Genomic DNA, 23,457 nt, shown 5'->3' on the forward strand with positions numbered 1-23,457 from the left:
TCCTTCTAAAGTTATGAATGTTGTTTCTATCCCTAGAAAACAAAAGGGAGAAAAAACTGGACGAACGTAGTGGAGGATGTGAAAAGGTGAATGCGGTCAGTGCAGTCGTCTCCAAAGTTGACTCCAGCCTCCATGTCAAGGAGAGGATGGCCCAGCTGGAAAGAGCCGAAATGCCTGGGCAGACGAAGGGCAGCAAAGTGTGTCCAAAGCAAAAGGAAAGTAGTGTCAAGGTTGTGGTCCAGAAGAGTGGACTGGCTTCTAGCAAAAGCAGCGCTAATCCCTCGGGAAGCCAGAATACGGACACGACCTCCTCTGGCCTGGAAGACCTTTCTCAAAAGCCCAAGGAAATGGGGAAAAACACCTCCAGGCTCAGCGCTCCCACGAAGGAGGCAGAACCACCGGCCTCAAAGTCTGGCAGTGACGTTGTGCGGACAAGGTAACGGCCCTGCCTATTGTCTACTCTAGGATACTGAGAATAGAAGGACCCAAGAGCTTAGAACAGTGGTTCTCAACTTGGGGGTCGGGACCCCTGGAGACTCACAAGGGGGTGTTAGAGGGGTCACCAAAGACCGTCAGAAAATGCAAGATTTTCTGTTGGTCATGGGAATTCTGTGTGGGAAGTTTGGCCTAATTCTATCATTGGTGGGGTTCAGAATGCTCTTTGATTTTAGGTGAACTATATATTCCAGCAACTACAACTCCCAAATGTCAAGGTCTATTTCCCCCAAGCTCCACCAGTGTTCATATTTGGGCATATTGAGTATTCATGCCAAGTTCGGTCCAGATCCATCATTGTTTGAGTCCACAGTGCTCTCTGGATGTAATAATAGCAACAACAACAACAACATGATGTTGTTTAACATCTATATGCGACCACTTGCTCAGTTGGTTCGAGGTTTTGGGCTTGAGTGTTACCAGTACGCTGATGACACTCAGCTTGTGCTGAAGATGGAAGGCCGACCGGACTCTGTACCCGATTGTTTCCATCAGTGCCTCGAGGTCGTGACTGGATGGCTACGTGCCAGCAGGTTGAGGGTGAATCCAGCAAAGATGAAGATCCTATGGCTGGGTCAACCAGGCAGTGGGGATATCCATCTGCCTACCCTGGATGGCGAGGTGCTACGCCCGTCATCGTTGGTCAGGAGTCTGGGAGTCCTTTTGGACCCTCTGTTGACGATGGAGGCCCAGGTCTCCGCCGTGAGCAGAACCGCCTTCTTTCACCTGCGGCAGGCTAGACGGCTGGCCCCCTCCCTGTCCAGGGACGACCTAGCTACGGTGATCCAGGCCACGGTCATCTCAAGACTGGACTACTGTAACGCCCTCTACATTGGCCTCCCTCTGTCAGTGATCCGGAAGCTCAAGTTAGTACAAAATGCAGCTGATCAGCTTCTTGCGGGAATTCCGATGAGATGCCACATAACCCCAATCTGACTGCAGCTGCATTGGTTACCAATTGAGCACCGGATCACTTTCAAAGGGATGGAACTCACCTTTAAGGCCTTGCATGGTCTGGGGCCAATGTATCTGAGGGACCGCCTCACCCCCTCCCAACCCCAGAGATCCCTCCGTTCTGAGGACCAAGATCTCGGAAATTCCCAGTGTCAAGACCTTGCGTCTAACAGCAACCAGACGCAGAGCCTTCACAGCAGTGGCACCATCTCTCTGGAACACTCTGCCACCTGAAGTCCGTGCCTTGCGGGATTTATCAGCTTTCCGCAGGGCATGTAAGACATATCTATTTCGACGGGCCTTTGATCTCTGATTGTTTTTAAATTGTTTTAAATTGTTTTAAATTGTGTTCGATTTTAGCCTGTTCTTGTAAGCCGCTCCGAGCCCCAGGGGAGTGGTGGCATATAAGTTCAAATAATAAAAAATAATAAAAATAAAATAAATAAAAATAAACAACAACAATAATAAACTTTATTTGTACCCTGCTCCATCTCCCCGATGGGGACTCGGTGCAGCTTACATGAGGTCAAGCCCAAAACAACAATTACATGAAATAAAACAAAACCGAAAATGCAAATAATAAAGAATAACAACGCAATTACATAAAACAAAAGACAACATAGCAATATAAAATTACAATAAACACAATAAACATAGTCACGGTAACATGGGCGAGCTACATGTAATGGATAAAAGAAAATTGGGTAGAAACAGATTAAAAACTCAGGCGAGATAAACACGAGATAAACAAGGACAGATTATTTGTGGAGGGGAACTTGTTTTAGTGGAGGTCGTGGAGCAAACCTTTCCTATGGGGGGGGGGAATGCACTCCAATAACAAAAACGTTAAACTAAACACTAGTATGAGGATGTAGATCTACTCATCAAACTACAACTCCCAAACTCAAGGTCAGTGCCCACTAGACTCTTCCAGTAATGCTGTTGGTCATGGGAGTTCTGTGTGCCAAGATTGGTTCAATTCAGACAAGACTGATGGAACTGTTCCAGGAGTTGCATGTGACGTCTGTAGACAGTCCACGTCTCGCGGGCGTATAGCAGGGTTGGGAGGACAATAGCTGTATAAACAAGCACCTTCGTATCCCTACGGATGTCCCGGTTCTCAAACACTCTGCTGGTGACTGCTGGAAGAGCACTTTGGTTTTCTCGATGTTCAATGACAGGCTGAGCTTCTCGTATGCTTCTGTGAAGGTGTTTAGAGTGGCTTCTTCTGAATGCGCACAGATGACATTGTTATCAGCGTATTGGAGTTCTATAAGATATGTTGTTATAAGATATAGATAGATAGATAGATAGATAGATAGATAGATAGATAGATAGATAGATAGATAGATAGATATAAGAGCAGAGAAGGGCTGGAGAACACATATTCCACCAACTGCTGTAGGACTTCAGTTCCCATCAGTTCTTCTGATAAGATTAATGGGAACAGTACTTCATAAACATCTGGAGCACCACAAGTTTGTTATCCAGGTAGCAGGGTAGCATCTGCTATAATGTGTAATTTATATAAATAAAAATGTAATGTTTGTTTGTGGGATTAACATAGCTAAAAAACCATTGGACGAATTGACACCTAATTTGGACACAAGACACCTACTAACCCAAGGAGTGACCATCACTTGAATTTTTTTCCATTTGGGAGTTGTAGTTGTTGGGATGTATAGTTCACCTACAATCAATGAGCATTCTGAACTCCACCAGTGATGGAATTGAACCAAACTTGACACAAAGGACTCCCATGACCAACAGAAAATACTGGAAGGGTTTGGTGGGCATTGAGCTTGAATTTGGGAGTTGTACACCTACATCCAGAGAGCATTGGGGACTCAAACAATGATGAATCTGGACTAAACTTGGCACAAATATTCCATATGCCCAAATATGAAGACAGATGGAGTTTGGGAGAAATAGACCTTGACATTTGGGAGTTGTAGCCACTGGGATTTATAGTTCACCTACAATCAAAGAGCATTCTGAACCCCTCTGATGACAGAATTGGGGAAACTTCCCACACAGAACCCCCATGACCAAGAGAAAATACTTAAGGCCACCCAGTCCAATTTCCTTCACCAGGGCAAGAAAACGTAATCAAAGCCCTCCTGACAAAGAGCCATCCAGCCATAGATATAGATAGATAGATATGATTCACCCACAGAGAGATATAGTATCATAGATTTGAAAAGGACTCCTAAAGAAGGACAAGGATATGTTGCCTGTTCCAAAGTAGGCAAACCAGACACTCTCCACATCAACACTGACAAAGAAACCATAAGAAATACTGTTTGCCCACAAACGTAAAGAAATTATATATATTAGAAACCAACACTTTCTCATTACTTTTCCAGATCACCAGACTGGGCCACAGCAACGCCTGGCAGGGGGCAGCTAGTATTATATATGTTAACATTAACATATAATGTATCACATATATTATATGTTAATGTTTTTAAATGTTTTTAATGTTTTCATGGTGTTGTTGGGCATTGAATTGTTGCCTCTGTAAACTGCGTTGAGTTGCCTGCAGGCTGAGAAGGGTGGTATAGAAATACAGTAAATAAATAAATATGAGATAGTAGTTGTAGATAGAGTAGATAGTAGATAGAGTGTTGGTTCTCAGTTCTGGAGACCAAGGTTCAAATCCCCACTTGGCCATTGAAAGCCACTAAGTGACCATGGACAAGTCACATTCTCTCAGCCTCAGAGGAAGGCAACAAGCCTCTGAACAAATCTTGCCAACAAAGCCCTATGATAGGTTTGTCTGAAGGTCACCATCAGTCGGAAACAGTTCAACGGCACATGCAACAAGGCTATTACATGAAGCCGCTGGGGGAGATCATCCGGAGTTTCGGGGTACGATGTCATCTGTACGCGGATGACTCCAACTCTGTCACTCCTTCCCACCTGCTACTAAGGAGGCTGTTCAGGTCCTGAACCGGTGCTTGGACACTGTGACGGTCTGGATGAGGGCGAACAAATTGAAATTGAATCCAGACAAGACAGAGGTACTCCTGGTTAGTCGCAAGGCTGAACAGGGCATAGGGTTACAGCCTGTGTTGGACAGGGTCACACTCCCCTTGAAGACGCAGGTTCGCAGCTTGGGAGTGATCTTGGACTCATCACTGAGCCTGGAACCTCAGGTTTCAGCGGTGACCAGGGGAGCATCCGCACAGTTAAAACTTGTGCGCCAGCTGCGCCCGTATCCTGGGAAGTCTGACTTGGTCACAGTAGTCCACGCTCTGGTTACATCCTGTATAGACTACAGCAACACTCTCTACGTGGGGTTGCCTTTGAAGACTGCTCGGAAGCTTCAAATGGTCCAACGCTTGGCAGCCAGGATGCTAACAGGAGCGGCACTCAGGGAGCATACAACTCCTCTGTTGTGCCAGCTCCACTGGCTGCCAATTTGCTACCGGGCACAATTCAAAGTGCTGGTGTTATCCTATAAAACCCTAAACGGTTCTGGCCCAACTACCTGTCTGAACGCATCTCCTCCTATGAACCAGGTAGGACATTAAGATCATCTGGGGAGGTCCTGCTCTCGGTCCCGCCGGCATCACAGGCACACCTGGCGGGGATGAGAGACAGGGCCTTCTCAGTGGTGGCCCCCTGGCTGTGGAATGCCCTAATAAACAATCAATTAAACATAAATATAACATGTTAGGACACTAAGATCATCTGGGGAGGCCCTTCTCTCGGTCCTACCGGCAGCACAAGCACACCTGGCGGGGACGAGAGATAGGGCCTTCTCAGTGGTGGCCCTTCCTACAGATATTTATTTATTTATTTATTTACTTCGCTTATATACCGCAATTCTCAGCCCAGGGGCGACTCACTGCGGTGTACAACATAGAAAAACAGGTGCAAAATACAAGACATAGTGTAAGAATAATCCACAATTCATCATTATCAAAAAACATCCTCATCAAAAACATCAACATTACTACAAAAGCCATTCCGTGTCGTCTCATCGTCAAACCCACAATCCGGTATCATTTCCGTTGTTCCATTCCTATGGTCAAATGACCAATCATTGCACATCTTGTTCAAATGCCTTCTTAAACAGCCAGGTCTTTAGTTTCCTGCGAAATATCAACAGGGAGGGCGCTAGCCTGATGTCCACGGGAAAGGTGTTCCACAGCCGAGGAGCCACCACCGAGAAGGCCCTATGCCTCGTCCCTGCCATCAGATCGGCCCCCTCCTTATTGGCATTTTGGAGGAAAGTGAAGACCTGGCTGTTCGAACAGGCATTCGATTAGGCAGTGTAATTGATTATAGGAACACGGAATAACGGATGATGGGATTGGATTCTGATTCTATTGATGAGACGTGAATGATTTGTCATATTGATGTTTAACTGTTGTTATGCTATTGTTTTTAAATGCTCCAATGGGTTTTGTAATGTGTGCATTGAAATTGCTGTTGTTAACCGCTTTGAGTCACTCAAGGGCCAAGAAAAGCGGTATATAAATGAAGTCAATTGATTAATTAATTAATTAAGAAGTGTCTGAAAAAGAAATATTTTCTTTGTAGGCTTTCAATCGATGTCCAAATGACCGACGCTCAAAACAAGACTTCGAAAAGCAAAGAAGGAACGATCAGCAGCCCTGGAGGCAAGAGTGCGGAGGCACCAGCCGATGTTCCTTCGCTCCCAGTTGGTGAAGGAGCAAAACATTTGCCTGAATCTTGCAAAGCAAAGCAGCTTTCTAAGGGCAGCAGGACTGAACCCACACCAGAACTGAAAGGAAAGAAGCCTTTTGCTAAGCCAGGGGAAAAGCAGGCACCCAAAACTCAGGTCCTACCGTCAGTGCCATCTCCAAAGACTGAAGAAAAAGTAGAGAGCCAATGCAAGGCTGTGCCATGCCCAGCGTTGGTTGCAAAAGACCCAGGGAAAGATCCAGGAAGCCCAGTGAAAAGCCCCGAAGAAACAACAACAGGAATGAAAGACTCTGGGAAAGATGTCAAGCCAGAAAGCGTGGAATCAAGGAGCCTGGCCTTAAGGAGACGGGAGAGCAGATCCGGTCAAGGAGCAGAGATACCATCAGAAAATGCCTCATTGCAAGTGGCTGGCAAAGCAGAGGAGGTGGTCATTGGTAAGTAGCTGGTAATGTTGGATACCCATTATCCGAAATTCCTAGGACCAGAAATGTCCTGTATTGTGGACATTCTTTTGGACCTTGGAATACTTGCATATACATAATGAGATGCTTTGGAGATAGGGGTGGATCTGAGTGCAACATTTGTCTAGGTCTCACTTCTGTTTTTAAATCTTTAAGGAGCAACAAGGCTCTCTGTATGTCAGAGGTTAACAAAAGTTTTTTGACCAGGGACCACTATGACCAGGGACAATTCTCCAACATTAGTATCAAATTGGACACAAGACACCTACCAGGCCAACGAGTGACCATCGCTCATCAAAACACAGAAAAACACAGCGGAAGAGATTTAAAAAGACAAAAAATAAAAAAATACATTACAATGCATGCGCAAAACCACATATATACACATATACACAAATATATTTGTGTGTGTGTGTGTGTATATATATATATATATAAATGCTCTGTGCATAATGAGTACCTTAAAAACAAAAGAACCAATGAACGAAATCACGCCAAATTTTGGCAACAAATCGTCTCAACCCATTTGGGAGTTGTAGTTGCTGGGATTTATAGTTCACCTACAATCAAAGAGCATTCTGAACTCCACCAACAATGGAATTAAACCAAACTTAGTACACAGAACTCCCATGAGTTTGGTGGGCATTGACCTTGAGTTTTGGAGTTGTAGTTCACCTAAATCCAGAGAGCACTATGGACTCAAACAATGATAAATCTCGACCAAATTTGGCACGAATACTCAATTATTATTATTATTATTATTATTATTATTATTATTATTATTATTTTATACCCCGCCACCATCTCCCCAAAGAGACTCGGGGCAGCTAACATGAGGCCAAGCTCGAAGATACAATACAGCAAAATAAAATATAAAGCAACAAAAAATTACATCACAATAAAATACATAAAGAAACAAGATAAAATAAACAGTGCAAAATAACATAATAGAAAGAATTATAGAATCATTGAGTTGGAAGAAACCTTGTAGGCTATTCAATGCAACCCTCCTCCAAGAAGCAAGAAAATCGCATTCAAAGCACTCCCGACAGATAGCCATCCAGCCTCTGTTTAAAAGCCTCCAAAGAAGGAGCCTCCACCACACTCTGAGGCAGAGAGTTCCACTGCTGAACAGTTCTCACAGTTCTGAAGTTCTTCCTCATGTTCAGGGCAAATGCCCTGAGGGGTGCCTCAAGAGCGCCCTCAGGGCATTTGCGCTATACGCAAATGCGTAACTCGTCTATTGCTTCAGCCGCCCCTGTCTATGGCTCTCCCTCACATATTTATACATGGCTATCATGCCTTGTCTCAGCCTTCTCTTCTGAAGGCTAAACATGGACAGCTCCTTAAGCCTCTCCTCATAGGGTTTGTTCTACAGACCCTTGATCATTTTAGTTGCCCTTCTCTGGACACATTCCAGCTTGTCAAAATCTCCCTTCAATTGTGGTGTCCAGAACTGGACACAGTATTCCAGATGTGGTCTAACCAAGGCAGAATAGAGGGGTAGCATTACTTCCCTGGATCAAGACACTAGACTCCTATTTATGCAGGCCAAAATCCCATTGGCTTTTTTTGCTGCCGCATGACATTGTTGGCTCACGGCTCACAGATGTAGCTTTCAAATGTAGTATCTGAAACAATTAGCTCAGCGATATGCAAGGAAGATCTACAAAGTGTTATTGAAATCCTAGCAGTGTATTATACTATATTTATATGTATCCTTCATCCTGGAAAGAAGTGATGAGCGGAGTGCCGCAGGGTTCCGTCCTGGGCCCGGTCCTATTCAACATCTTTATTAATGACTTAGATGAAGGGCTAGAAGGCAGGATCATCAAGTTTGCAGATGACACCAAATTGGGAGGGAGAGCCAATACTCCAGAGGACAGGAGCAGGATTCAAAACGATCTTGACAGATTAGAGAGATGATGGGACAAAACTAACAAAATGAAGTTCAACTGTGACAAATGCAAGATACTCCACTTTGGCAGGAAAAACAAAATGCAAAGAGACAGAATGGGGGACATCTGGCTCGAGAGTAGGACATGTGAAAAAGATCTTGGAGTCCTCGTGGACAGCAAGTTAAACATGAGCCAACAATGTGATGTGGCGGCAAAAAAAGCCAATGGGATTTTGGCCTGCATCAAGAGGAGCGTAGTGTTTAGATATAGGGAAGTCATGCTCCCCATGCCTTGGTTAGACCACACCTGGAATATTGTGTCCAATTCTGGGCATCACAATTCAAGGGGGATATTGAGAAGCTGGAATGTGTCCAGAGGAGGGCAACTAAAACGATCAAGGGTCTGGAGAACAAGCCCTATGAGGAGCGGCTTAAGGAGCTGGGCATGTTTAGCCTGAAGAAGAGAAGGCTGAGTGGAGATATGATAGCCATGTATAAATATGTGAGAGGAAGCCACAGGGAGGAGGGAGCAAGCTTGTTTTCTGCTTCCCTGGAGACTAGGACGCAAGGGAACAATGGCTTCAAACTACAAGAAAGGAGATTCCATCTGAACATGAGGAAGAACTTCCTGACTGTGAGAGCCGTTCAGCAGTGGAACTCTCTGCCCCGGAGTGTGTTGGAGGCTCCTTCTTTGGAAGCTTTTAAACAAAGGCTGGATGGCCATCTGTCAGGGGTGATTTGAATGCAATATTCCTGCTTCTTGGCAGAATGGGGTTGGAGTGGATGGCCCATGAGGTCTCTTCCAACTCTTTGATTCTATGTTTGTGGAGATATTCTCCCTTGTTCCTCGCTTCATTGGAAGGATGTCTTCGTCAGTGGGGAAAATGCTATCTGTTAAGCACCTGGAGACGTTACTGTGGGCGTATTAGGTGGGTGTTCTCACTCACATCTTGATGCCTCTTCACCCGAGGAGGAGGCGTATAAGCCGAAGAAATTGAGTTATGGCTCAGCTGTTTGCTGCGGAAATCAATGAATGCAATCATGATCTGCTTTTTTCTCTCCTTCAGACGACAGCCCTCCTCCTCCGGCTCCCTTCGAGCATCGCATTGTGAGCATCAAGCAAACCGAGTTGACAGCCTCTTATGCAATATGCCAGCATGAAGTCTTGGGAGGGTAGGTTTAACCGGAGACGTTGTTTTTGTGAGTCTCTGCTCCCCAGCTCCCAGCTCCAGACCATATCATATGCGGGTTTTGCCTATGTGTTTATCAAACCTGTCCTAAGAGCACAAATATGGTACCACTTCCTATCATAGAATCACAGAGTTGGAAGAGACCTCATGGGCCATCCAGTCCAACCCCATTCTGCCAAGAAGCAGGAAAATTGCATTCAAAGCACCCCCGACAGATGGCCATCCAGCCTCTGTTTAAAAGCCTCCAATGAAGGAGCCTCCACCACACTCCGGGCAGAGAGTTCCACTGCTGAACGGCTCTCACAGTCAGGAAGTTCTTCCTCATGTTCAGATGGAATCTCCTTTCTTGTAGTTTGAAGCCATTGTTCCATTGCGTCCTAGTCTCCAGGGCAGCAGAGAACAAGCTTGCTCCCTCCTAGAGGATGGTGACTAAAATGATCAAGGGTCTGGAGAACAAGCCCTATGAGGAGAGGCTTAAAAAGCTGGGCATGTTTAGCCTGCAGAAGAGAAGGCTGAGAGGAGACATGATAGGGGCCATGTATAAATATGTGAGGGGAAGTCATAGGGAGGAAGGAGTGAACTTGTTTTCTGCTGCCCTGGAGACTAGGATGCAATGGAGCAGTTGCTTCAAACTACAAGAAAGGAGATTCCACCTGAACGTTAGGAAGAACTTCCTGATTGTGAGAGCTGTTCAGCAGTGGAACTCTCTGCCCTGGAGTGTGGTGGAGGCTCCTTCTTTGGAGGCTTTGAAAAAGAGGCTGGATGGTCATCTGTCGGGGGTGCTTTGAATGCAATGTTCCTGCTTCATGGCAGGGGGGTGTACTGGATGGCCCATGAGGTCTCTTCCAACTCTATGATTCTATTCCTTCCTATGACTTCCCCTCACATATCTATCCATGGCCCTCATCATGTCTCATCTTGGCCTCCTCTTCTTCAGGCTAAACATGCCCAGCTCAAGCCGCTCCTCATAGGGCTTGTTCTCCAGACCCTTGATCATTTGAGTCGCCCTCCTCTGGACACATTCCAGCTTGTCAATATCTCTCTTGAATTGTGGTGCCCAGAATTGGACACAATATTCCAGGTGTGGTCTAACCAAGGCAAAATAAAGCATGGGTAGCATGACTTTTCCTGGATCTAGATACTATGCTCCTATTGATGCAGGCCAACATCCCATTGGCTTTTTGTGCCGCCTCATCACATTGTTGGCTCATGTTTAACTTGTTGTCCACAAGGATTCCAAGATCTTTTTCACACCTTTTTCACAGTGATCTCGAGCCATGTGTCCCCACATTCATTCCCTGGTTTGTGCTGAAGTGCACCATAGTCACCTCTAGCACAAAGAGAAACATACTAAGATTCAATGAAATGGGGAGCATGAGGAGCATGACTTCCCTAGATCTAGCAAGTTTGCTTCCTAAGAGGGCTTTGGGAATGCACTACTTAAGGGTCGCCACCTTGGCATGTCCTGTTACGGAACCAAATGCGGACCAGCGTTGGGCTGCCGTCCCATCGTGAAATGGAGGAATATCTAAATGAGGTGTAATATTTTAACGTAAGCAAGGAACAACTGGATGGAAAGATCATCCTTAATCCCCCCTTAAGCTGGGAGAAAGAGGAGCTCCTGGACTCCTGACCTCCCGATGCCGTTCGCTTTGTACCAGGTTATTTTTAATGGCCGATAAGAATAGTTGGTCTCTGGAGGCGTCTGCGGGGAGTTGCCCCCTAAGCCCTTTCCCCTCCGGCTTCGCTGACGCTCTGCTCTCCGTCTCTCCACAGCGGGCGCTTCGGTCAAGTGCACAAGTGCGACGAAAAGTCAACCGGGCTCTGCCTTGCGGCCAAAATCATCAAAGTGAAAGTGGCCAAAGAAAGGGTAACTCTATCCTTTTCGAAAATAAAGGGGCCACAGGTGGTGGGATCATACGTTGGACCAGAACCTCCGTCATAAACAGAGATGCGCCTAGAGAAGTTACTTGGTAGCTGGAAGATTATGGGATTTGTCGTCCAAATAGATAACTTTTCCAAGGGTTCAGATAGACACCCCACAATTCACCCATACTTTGTGATCATAGGATCATAAAATCAAAATTATAGAATTATAGAGTTGAAGGGACCAGAAGGACCATCCAGTCCAACCCCCTTCTTCCATGCAGGAACACAGAATCAAAGCATCCCTGACAGATGTCCATCCACTCTCTGCTCTTTCTTCATTTCCTTCCCCTTCGTTTCCTTCCTTCCCTCCCTCCTTTCTTCACCCCCTCCTTTCTTTCCCTCCTTCCTTCCTCCTTCCTTCCTTCTCCTTCCTCCCTCCCTCCCTGTCCCTCCTTCTTTTTTTCCTTCCTTCCCTTCTTCCCCCCCTTCCTTTTTCCTTCCTTCCTGTCCCTCCTTCCTTCTTCCGTTCCTTCTTTTCCTCCCTCCCTCCCTCCCTCCCCTTTCCTCCTTCTTTCCCTTTCTTCATTTCCTCCCCCTTCATTTCCTTCCCTCCCCCCTTTCTTCACCCCCTCCTTTCTTTCCCTCCTTCCTTCCTCCTTCCTTCCTTCTCCTTCCTTCCTCCCTCCCTGTCCCTCCTTCTTTTTTTCCCTTCCTTCCCTTCTTTCCCTCCCTCCCTTCCTTTTTCCTTCCTTCCTGTCCCTCCTTCCTTCTTCCTTTCCTTCTTTTCCTCCCTCCCTCCCTCCCTCCCTCCCCCTTTCCTCCTTCTTTCACTTTCTTCATTTCCTCCCCCTTCATTTCCTTCCCTCCCCCCTTTCTTCACCCCCTCCTTTCTTTCTCTCCTTCCTTCCTCCTTCCTTCCTTCTCCTTCCTTCCTCCCTCCCTGTCCCTCCTTCTTTTTTTCCTTCCTTCCCTTCTTTCCTCCCCTTCCTTTTTCCTTCCTTCCTGTCCCTCCTTCCTTCTTCCTTTCCTTCTTTTCCTCCCTCCCTCCCTCTCCCCTTTCCTCCTTCTTTCCCTTTCTTCCTCCCTCCCTCCCTGTCCCTCCTTCTTTTTCCTTCCTTCCCTTCTTTCCCCCCTTTCTTTTTCCTTCCTTCCTGTCCCTCCTTCCTTCTTCCTTTCCTTCTTTTCCTCCCTCCCTCCCTCCCTCCCTCCCCCTTTCCTCCTTCTTTCCCTTTCTTCATTTCCTCCCCCTTCATTTCCTTCCCTCCCCCTTTCTTCATCCACCCTCCTTTCCTTCCTTCCTTCCTTCCTTCCTTCCTTCCTTCCTTCCTTCCTTCCTTCCTTCCTTCCTTCCTCCTCCCTCCCTCCCTCCCTCCCTGTCCCTCCTTCTTTTTCCTTCCTTCCCTTCTTTCCCCCCTTTCTTTTTCCTTCCTTCCTGTCCCTCCTTCCTTCTTCCTTTCCTTCTTTTCCTTCCTCCCTCCCTCCCCCCTTTCCTCCTTCTTTCCCTTTCTTCATTTCCTCCCCCTTCATTTCCTTCCCTCCCCCCTTTCTTCATCCCCCTCCTTTCCTTCCTTCCTTCCTTCCTTCCTTCCTTCCTTCCTTCCTTCCTCCTCCCTCCCTCCCTTCCTGTCCCTCCTTCTTTCTTTTCCTTCTTTCTAAGATATAAATACAATATTAAATAGAAGGGACAGTCAAGAAGTAACGAGAGGAGGGAAAAAGGGAAGGAAGGAGAGAAGCAGGGAGGGAAAGAAGGAAAGAAAGAAAGATAGAGAAGCAAGGAAGGAGAGAGGGAAATAAAAAAGTGAAAGGAAAAAGAGAGGGAAGGAAGGAGAGAAGGAACAAAAGATAGGGAAGGAGGGAGGAAGGAAAGAAGGAAGGAAGGAAGGAAGGAAGGAAGGAAGGAAGGAAGGAAGGAAGGATGTAACCAAAGAGCAAAGAAAGGGAGGAAAGAAGCAGGTAGAGATGGAAGAAAGATGAGAGATAGGGAAAGAAAAAGAGGAAAGGAAGGAAAGAGAGAAATTGGGAGGGGAGGTTGGCCACAGCAATGCGTGGCGGGTACAGCTAGTTTATCATAATTTTTTGTTATTGTTTTCTTTTCCATGGCCAATATATTGTCCCAAAATTCTTTCTTTTCAGTAAATCCATTTACACATTAGTCTCTCTAAAAACTTAACAATCAGTTGTATGTCTTATCCTGACGTTACAGCTGTCATGTCTCATCTTTCAGGAGGAAGTGAAAAATGAGATCAATATTATGAATCAACTGAACCACGTCAATTTGATCCAGCTCTACGATGCTTTTGAGTCCAAGAACAACCTCACCTTAATCATGGAGTAGTAAGTCCTCTTTTGGGAAACGGTTGATGGGGGTTATGGGTCCAGACATCTGGAGAATACCAAAGTTAGGAAGAGAAAGAAAAGGAAATTTTAAAAATCTATCTTATTATTTTAGCATGAGCTTTCATGGATATCAGTGCGTTTCTACAGTTGGGGTGAAAGTTGAAAAACCAGAAAAAGCACCCACTTTTTTTACCTGATATAATACTTCTGTGTGAATATTTAGGTTCTTTGCTCAAAGTTGACCATTGAATCATGCTACTGCATCGTTTCTTAACTTGGGGGCCGGGACCCCTGGGGGGTTGCAAAGGGGGTGACAGAGGGCTCGCCAAAGACCATCAGGAAACACGGTATTTTCTTTGGAACATATGTGTTCCGTATGGGAAGTTTAGCCCAATTCTATCCTTGGTGGGGTTCAGAATATTCTTTGATTGTAGGTGAACTATAAATCCCAGCAACTGCAACTCCCAAGTGTCAAGGTCTGTTTTCCCCAAACTCCATCACTGTTCACATTTGGGCATATTGAGTATTCATGCCAAGTTTGGTCGAGATTTATCATTGTTTGAGTCCACAGTGCTCTCTGGATTTAGGTGAACTATAACTTCAAAACTCAAGGTCGATGCCCACCAAACCCTTCCAGTATCATTGGTGATGGGAGTTCTGCATGTCAAGTTTACTTCAATTTTATCCTTGGTGGGGTTCAGAATACTCTTTGATTGTAGGTGAACTATAAATCCCAGCAACTCCCAAGGGTCAAGGTCTGTTTTACCCCAAACTTCATCAGTGTTCACATTTGGGCATATTGAGAATTCATGCCAAGTTTGGTCAAGATTTATCATTGTTTGAGTCCACAGTGCTCTCTGGATGTAGGTGAACTACAACTCCAAAACTCAAGGTCAATGCCCACCAAACCCTTCCAATATTTTCTGTTGGCGATGGGAGTTCTGTGTGCCAAGTTTGGTTCAATTCCATCATTGGTGGAGTTCAGAATGCTGGGACTTATAGTTCACCTACAATCAAAGGGCATTCTGAACCCTACCAACGATTGAATTGGGCCAAATTTCCCACACAGAACCTCCATGACCTACAGAAAATACTGTGTTTTCTGGTGGTCTTTGGTGACCCCTCTGACACCCCCTCGCGACCCCCAGGTTGAGAGACACTGATCTAGAGAGTACATATTGATCAAATCCACAAAGGGTTGTTGTAGGTTTTTCAGGTTGTATGTCCATGTTCTAGAAGCATTCTCTCCTGACATTTTGCCTGCATCTGTGGCAAGCATCCTCTCGTTGAGTAACCTATGAATGATAACACTGCATCCATATACTTAATGTTTGTTGAATGCAATCTACATCAGTTGTGTTTGTCCTCAATGTTCTGTTTTGCCAGTGTGGATGGCGGTGAGTTGTTTGACCGGATCATAGACGAAAACTACAACCTGACTGAGCTGGATGCGATCCTCTTTACCAAACAAATATGTGAAGGGATCCACTACCTGCATCAACAATATATCCTTCATCTGGACCTGAAGGTGAGGGAGAGTTCATCTCACTGAAAGAAAAAGTAAAAATTAAATGTTGGGAGGGAAGGTGATGGACACGGTTCTTCAAGGTCATCGGGAGGGTCAGTTTGTGCCGCAAATTTAGGAAGCTTACATCTTGGAAGCAGTGCATTTGGATCATCCTCCTCTCTAAAGGGCCTAGTTTAGGGGATACTGGGAACTGTAGTCCGAAAGAGAGTGTGGATATGCTTTTGTGTGTTTTGTTTACCAGGGGGAGTCATTTTTGTGCATGTGCTGTAGCATCTTTTTGCTTTTTTGGCCTTTTAATCCCTTCTGTTGTGTTTTTATGAGTGATGGTCAGTTGGTCACCCCGTTGGCCTGGTATGTGCATTGTGTCCAAATTTCATGTCAATTCATCCAATAGTTTTTGAGTTATGTTAATCCCACAAACGGACATTTCATTTTTATTTATATAGATGGCAAACCTGCTCTGAATAAATATTATTAGGAAAGGCCTAATAATATTTATTATTGGTCCATTTATTGATTGTTATGCATAACAATCAATAACTGGACCAATATATTGTCCTCTCGCTGATGAGCTCTGGGGGCTTGGGATGTGGCATCCATCTTGTTCCTATATTATTAATATTTATTTATTATTTACTAGCCATCCACCGCCATGCATTGCTGTGGCCCAGTCTGTGTATATGTGCTTTGTGTGCATATATATGTGTGTGGTTTTGCGCATGCGTTGTAATGGGGTTTTTTTTGGCTTTTAAAGTCTCCTCTGCTGTGTTTTTCAGTGTTTTTACTCGTTGGCCTGATAGGTGTCTTGTGTATTTTGCCATTTTCCAACTTTGGCACTTGGAGGTTATGTTCGAATCTGGCCACAGGAGGGTGCTATCCCTTCATTCACTATGATGTCAAATCATTTTGATCGTATTTCCTCCTTGTTCTTTGATCACTGGCATTTTTATGGTATCGTAAAATACCTCCCCGCTTTAAGCGGTACCTAATTTCTCTACTCACAGCTCAGCTGTTTTCGAACTGCTTAGGTGGACAGTAAGCTAGGCTTAACAGTCAGGTGCTCAATCCTACTCGGACTTCTAACTTGCCATCTTCCAGTCGGCAGTGATCTATTGCTGCTGGAGATTAACCAGTTTTAAGCGGTACCTAATTTCTCTACTCACAGCTCAGCTGTTTTAGAACTGCTTAGGTGGACAGTTAGCTAGGCTTAACTGTCAGGTGCTCAATCCGACTCGGGTGCTCAATCTTCCAGTCGGCAGTGATCTATTGCTGCTGGAGATTAACCAGCTTTAAGCGGTACCTAATTTCTCTACTCACAGCTCAGCTTTTTCAAACTGCTTAGGTGGACAGTTAGCTAGGCTTAACAGTCGGGTGCTCAATCCGACTCGGGTGCTCAATCTTCCAGTCGGCAGTGATCTATTGCTCCTGGAGATTAACCAGCTTTAAGCGGTACCTAATTTCTCTACTCACAGCTCAGCTGCTTTCGAACTGCTTAGGTGGACGGTAAGCTAGGCTTAACAGTCGGGTGCTCAATCTGACTAGGGTGCTCAATTTTCCAGCCGGCAGTGATCTATTGCTGCTGGAGATTAACCAGCTTTAAGTGGTACCTAATTTCTCTACTCACAGCTCAGCTGTTTTCAAACTGCTTAGGTGGACAGTTAGCTTGGCTTAACAGTCGGGTGCTCAATCCAACTCAGGTGCTCAATCTTCCAGTCGGAAGTGATCTATTGCTGCTGGAGATTAACCAGCTTTAAGCGGTACCTAATTTCTCTACTCACAGCTCAGCTGTTTTCAAACTGCTTAGGTGGACAGTTAGCTTGGCTTAACAGTCGGGTACTCAATCCGACTCGGACTTCAAACTTGCCATCTTCCAGTTGGCAGTGATCTATTGCTACTGGCGGTTAACCAGCTGTGCTACAGCCTGGCCTAATATTATCCTCCTAGTGAACTTTCTTCATTGGAGTAGATTGGGCAGAGAGAGAGAGTTAATGGCCAAAGGTCAAGTCCTGAACTAAAGCTAAGAAGGGACTTGAACCCTTCATTTTGATACCACCAAGTCAGCATCCCATTCTGAAAGTATTGCAGATGTTGCTCTAAGCATGCTCTTTTCTTTTGCAGCCTGAGAACATACTATGTGTGAGTCACACGGGAAACCAGATTAAAATCATTGATTTTGGATTGGCACGGAGGTAAGCCTTGACCACTTCCACTCATTTTTAAAAAATGGATGCCTTGTCACTGTTTGCAACAGTTGGTTAAAATCCTCAGCTTGATGTATATCCCATGCGCCTGTTGGAGCATCATTTCATCATCCCGTCTTCCTCTCTCCCTTCTGGTAAAGGTATAAACCCCGTGACAAGCTCAAAGTGAACTTTGGCACTCCGGAGTTCCTGGCTCCTGAAGTGGTGAACTATGACTTTGTCTCATTCCCGACGGATATGTGGAGTGTTGGCGTCATAGCGTATATGCTGTGAGTAAACCTTTGGGGAAGGAGGGGGAGAGGTTTTGGGAATCAGTCTGTGTTTGTGTTTCAGGATCCTGATGTGGGAAATGATGAGAGAAATGATGGTGCCAAGGCTGAGGTACGAGATGGAGATGGTTTGGTCAATGATTTTCAGGCAGACAATGACAGAGAGGCCTCAGTGCAAAGGACAGTTTCTCATGAGAATATTCCTGCTGGGCCTAGCAATGACCGTTCACTCCCTCTCTCTATGAGCTCTCAAGATTTGGGTTTGGAAAACAATCTGACACCTGGGAATTTTAATGAGCAGCCAGAGCCAGATAGGGAGCTGAAGAATAGGCAGCTGGAGATTCGCCAGGATCGACAGTAAACTCAGTGTTTACGTTGCTCTGAAAGGCTTCGTCTGATAAGGGGTAAATGTGGGGGAAAGCGAAACCAATTTCTGAGTTTTGGGATATAAGGTTTGCCTCAAGGGGAAATCTGTTAGATCAGGCATCGTTTGGAAATCAAGTTCATGTGCTATGGAAATCCTGTTCAAGGGGTCTTGTTCCTGTGGAGACTTTTAGCCTTTTGGATTGTCTTTGCTTCCTATTGATTCCTGCTTGGATAAATGCTGTCTTGGATTGCTTTTATATCTGATGTGGACATTGCTTTGTGTTACTACCTTTTATGGACTTATTACCTTTTGGAACTTTCTTATTTTCTTACAAGTATTTATTTCTTCTGGCAATTTACTAAGCTTCAGTAAAAGAAGATTTGTTTCTTCACTCTTCGTGTGGTGTGTTTCAAAGTCAGAGGGCTTTTTCCTGACCTGGAGTGCAACAAGAGGATTTAGTTGTGACAGCACCTGGTTCCTCCATTATACCACACTTGACCCATGGAAAGATGATGCAGTGGCGTTTGTGCGAAGCACATGTGGGCGTGTCATGGGCATAACAAGTCTTCACTCCCTCTTTCAGGCTCAGTGGCTTGTCGCCTTTCCTCGGAGAAACAGATACAGAGACCATGAATTACATTGTCAACTGCAGTTGGGATTTTGATGCAGAAGCCTTTGAGCAAGTGTCCGACGAGGCCAAAGACTTTGTCTCCAGGCTCCTCGTCAAGGAAAAAAGGTAAGGGGTGCCATATTTGAAATAGGGTCACTACCTAAATGGCAAATCCCAGAATTCTGTAGGCAGTTAAGGTGGAATACAGTGTGATCATTGAGTAGCATAGGCTTTGCTTCACTTGTAGCTTTGAGAAGATCTGATGTTCCATGGATTTCCTTCCCTCCTTGTCTTCTCTGTCTTCGCAGCGGCAGAACAAGTGCAGCCAAGTGCCTTAAACATGAGTGGCTGACGGATCTTCCTGCCAAAGCCAAGAAGTCCAAGGTCCGCTTAAAGTCTCAGCTGCTACTACAGCGTTACATGGCTCAGCGCAAATGGAAGGTAAGCGTCACACTGGCATTTTTGTTCTTTTCTGAACACAATTTATGTTACCAATACCATTTACTGCTATCATACTTGACCACAGAACCTAGGAAAAGTTAATCTTTGATCTGCAGGAGGACCAAGATGGAGATGCTGGGAACTGTGACCCATGTTGTGACTCAGTTGGAACCACAGACACAGACTGATAGTGTTGTGACTCAGATGGGGTCTCGGAGTGACTCTGACGAGGATGATGGGATTCAGGTTCACAATCAGGTTGAAAATGTTCCTGTTGTAGACAATGAGGTGTACAAGTTCAGTTTCCCACAGCAGGGAATGATGTTTTTGATACTGAAACTAGCCAGGTGCAAGTTGACTCAGGAAGGGAGGACAGTTCTCAGCCTCATAGTAGGCAGGAAGGCAACCAGGTTGACACTAACGAGCAGCCTGACCTTGATGAAACGGGAACCTTAGATCGGGCTGACCGTTTGGAATTCAGAGTTCGAAGGAGTGTGAGAATAGCCAACAAGAAGGAGGTCAGAGGCCAAAGAAATGCTTTCATGTATTGCAAAGGATATTAAGCAGTGTGTTTGAAAACAAACCTTTGTCAGAGCAACTTCTCGCTCAACCAAGCAGCTAGTACTCGTTTTCCTGTGTCCATGGTCTTGGGATTTTGTCATGTTCTCATGGGACTTTGTTTCGTTGGTGCCATTTGGAATTCTGCTTTACAGTGCTATGTTTTATTGATATTTGGAACACTACTTTTTAAACTTTCCATCTTTTACTTTTTAATAAACTACAAAAACTTCAGTCTGTGTGCAGTTCTGGTGATTTCAGCAAGGTGAATCTATCCTGAGGTGCAACAGCCCAAGAGCATAATTTCAAATCCAAATGCAATTGTAATCCCAATGCAAAATTTGCATTTCAACAATGTAGGGCAGGAATGGATAGAATATACTAGTAAATTTCCAAGGATCTAAATACCAGAGCTGTGCAAAGCTTTGGAGGTCTGTTTCATAATTTGGAGATTTCTATGATTCCTTAATACAAACCTCCAAATTACTAATCACAACAGGACAACTCCGAAGCATTACAAAATGAACTGGAAGCCTACAAAACATTTTGGAGAGATTAGCAAAGATTTGTTGTTACAGAGCACTTCAACCAGTGGTTTTCTCAATGTAACATATTCCAAATCAGCTGCATGCTCGTTTGGGGGAAATAGACCTTGACATTTGGGAGTTGTAGTTACTGGGATTTATAGTTCACCTGCAATCAAAGAGCATTCTGATCCCCACGAACGACAATTGGGGCAAACTTCCCACACAGAACCCTCATGAGCAACAGAAAATATTTAAGGCCATCCAACCCAACTCCCTTCACCAGGGCAAGAAAACATGATCAAAGCCCTCCTGACAAAGAGCCATCCAGCCATAGATATGGATAGATATATATGATTTATACACAGATATAGTATCATAGATTTGTAATGAACCTCTAAAGAAGGACAATGATATGTTGTATGTTCCAGAGAATGCAAACCAGACAATCTCCACATCAACGCTGACAAAGAAACAGCAAGAAATACTGTTTACCCACAAGCAGAAAGAAATTACATATATTAGAATCCAACACTTTCTCATTACTTTATTTTCCAGATCGCCAGACTGGGACACAGCAACGCGTGGCAGGGGACGGCTAGTAGATTAATATTGTATTTCTGCTTTCTTTACAGAAACATTTCTATGTAGTAGCTGCTGCCAACAGGTTGAGAAGGTTCCCCAGCCTGTCTGAGAGTCCAGAGTAACCTGCTATCAATCAGTGAAACACGGAAAGACTTGAAGATTGTAGCGACCAGCTCAACTCCGCACCTACTTGGCCATTGGATTTCTTTCCCTAATGTCCATTACATACGTAGCCACAAAGCGTGTTCCAGTTTCAGTCTCCAAGACAAGTAGGATCCAGTGGTTTGTAGCCGAAGAAAAGTGGTTGCCTTCTTTGACAAGTTTCCACAAGAAGATAGGAATGGAAAAGACTTAAATCTGAAGTCTCTTCTTTCTTCAATTAGACACACTTTTTGGTGCCTCTAATGTTAGCTTCGTTTCTGGGTCTATTATGACTTGATGATTCCAAAAATGGCATCAGTTTCCCCCATCAGCCGTATAGCAGTCACTTATACTGTTTATCCAATGCAGTTTTCTGAATCAGTGCCCCAAACAACCTGAGGAAAAGATCCAAAAAAAACTAGGCATCAAGAATATTTTTAAATTTACAGTAGAGTCTCGTTTATCCAGCATAAACGGGCCGGCAGAATGTTGGATAAGCAAAAATTATTATTATTATTATTATTATTATTATTAATAATAATAATAATAATAATAATAATAATAATCTGGCACAAACCAATAAAGGTTGTCCCAGTGATGATCGGCACACTGGGTGCAGTTCCTAAAGACCTTGGCCTGCACTTAAACACAATCGGCGCTGACAAAATTCCCATCTGCCAGCTGCAAAAGGCCATCTTACTGGGATCTGCACGCATTATTCTCTGATACATCGCACAGTCCTAGACACTTGGGAAGTGTCCGACGTGTGATCCATGTCAGAGTTTGGAGGTGCGCAGCAGAAGGATTGCTAGATCAGCAGATACTGTGTTGTACAATAAGGACTCTGCAGGCTTTCAGTTGCAAAAGAAACTAAGTTTTACTATTCAAAAGACACGTCTTACTACAGCGAGCTACAATCAGGAACTAGTCAAAACGAAAGTCTCTTCACATCTGCTTATCTCTCTTCTCTCTAGCTGAGACTAGCTACTCCCTTCTGTTCCCAGCCAGAGCAAACATTATCTCACTTCTCTCAAGGTTACATAATCACAGCCTCATGGAATAAACATTCTGCACAGCATTTCTAATACACAGTAGAATCCATCTTGGAAATACATAAAAGCACATTTAAAACACACATATATCTAAATTAATCCTGACAATCCAATACAACAGCCAGCAGAGTGTCTGCTGTGGACTCATCTTGTTGTGTTTCTAATAATAATAATAATAATAATAATAATAATAATAATATCATATTATTATTATTATTATTATTATTATTATTATTATTATTATTAAAGGATTTAAATATCAAACTGCAAAGACTGTTGCACAAGCCAGTCAAGATGGTCCTAGTGGTGATCGGCACACTGGGTGCAGAACCTCAAGACCTTGGCCTGCACTTAAACACAATCGGCGCTGACAAAATTACCATCTGCCAGCTGCAAAGGCCCACTTTACTGGGATCTGCACGCATTATTTGCCAGTACATCATACAGTCCTAGACACTTGGGAAGTGTCCGACGTGTGATCCAATTCAACAGCCAGAAGAGTGTCTGCTGTGGACATATCTTGTTGTGTTTCAATTATTATTATTATTATTATTATTATTATTATTATTATTATTGGATTTAAAGATTGAACTGCAAAGTCTGTGGCACAAGCCAGTCAAGGTGGTCCCAGTGGTGATCGGCATACTGGGTGCAGTGCCTAAAGACCTTGGCACGCACTTAAACACAATTGACGCTCACAAAATTACCATCTGCCAGCTGCAGAAGGCCACCTTATTGGGATCTGCATGCATCATTTGCCGATATTTATTTATTTATTTACAGTATTTATATTCCGCCCTTCTCACCCCGCAGAGGACTCAGGGCAGATTACAGTGTACATATACATGGCAAACATTCAATGCCATAGACACACAACATATATAGACAGACACAGAGGCAATTTAACTTTTCATGAGGGTATTCTGGCCACCAGGGGAGCTGTTGCTTCACCATCCATTTGTGACACTGATGGACGTACTTCCTCATTCTTTGCAGGCTTGCTCGAGATTTTTATGGCATTGTAAATTAGTTAAATTAGCCTCCCCGCGTAGGCGGTATCTAAATTTCCTACTTGAGAGATGCAACTGTCTTTCGGGCTGCAAAGGTCAACAGCAAGGTACACAAATTGGTTGGACACTCACTCCTGGTTTCGAACTCATGACCTTTTGGTCAATAGTGATCTTAATGCAACTGACTCTCAGCCAACTGCGCCACAGTCCCAATACATCACACAGTCCATTCAATGCCATAGACACACAACATGTATAGACAGACACAGAGGCAATTTAACTTTTCATGAA

At 44.5% G+C, this 23,457-nt stretch overlaps 1 protein-coding gene across 2 annotated transcripts in view; it reads left to right on the plus strand.

Moving 5' to 3' along the window:
* MYLK3 (myosin light chain kinase 3) overlaps positions 1-21,577 on the plus strand; it is a 49,274-nt gene extending 27,697 nt beyond the window's left edge. For both annotated transcript variants that reach the window (XM_060788455.2, XM_067471126.1), the window contains exons 3-13: positions 37-436; positions 6,001-6,560; positions 9,552-9,657; positions 11,451-11,544; positions 13,768-13,877; positions 15,267-15,408; positions 17,527-17,597; positions 17,750-17,878; positions 18,829-18,981; positions 19,164-19,296; positions 21,014-21,577. In XM_060788455.2, the coding sequence (XP_060644438.2) occupies positions 37-436; positions 6,001-6,560; positions 9,552-9,657; positions 11,451-11,544; positions 13,768-13,877; positions 15,267-15,408; positions 17,527-17,597; positions 17,750-17,878; positions 18,829-18,981; positions 19,164-19,296; positions 21,014-21,085 (1,970 nt within the window). In that variant the 3' untranslated portion in view covers positions 21,086-21,577. The remainder of the gene's footprint in view (positions 1-36; positions 437-6,000; positions 6,561-9,551; positions 9,658-11,450; positions 11,545-13,767; positions 13,878-15,266; positions 15,409-17,526; positions 17,598-17,749; positions 17,879-18,828; positions 18,982-19,163; positions 19,297-21,013) is intronic.
* The last annotated feature ends 1,880 nt before the right edge of the window (positions 21,578-23,457 follow it).

This window comes from Anolis sagrei, chromosome 8 (genome assembly GCF_037176765.1).
Source record: "Anolis sagrei isolate rAnoSag1 chromosome 8, rAnoSag1.mat, whole genome shotgun sequence".
NCBI classification, from domain to species: Eukaryota; Metazoa; Chordata; class Lepidosauria; order Squamata; family Dactyloidae; genus Anolis; species Anolis sagrei.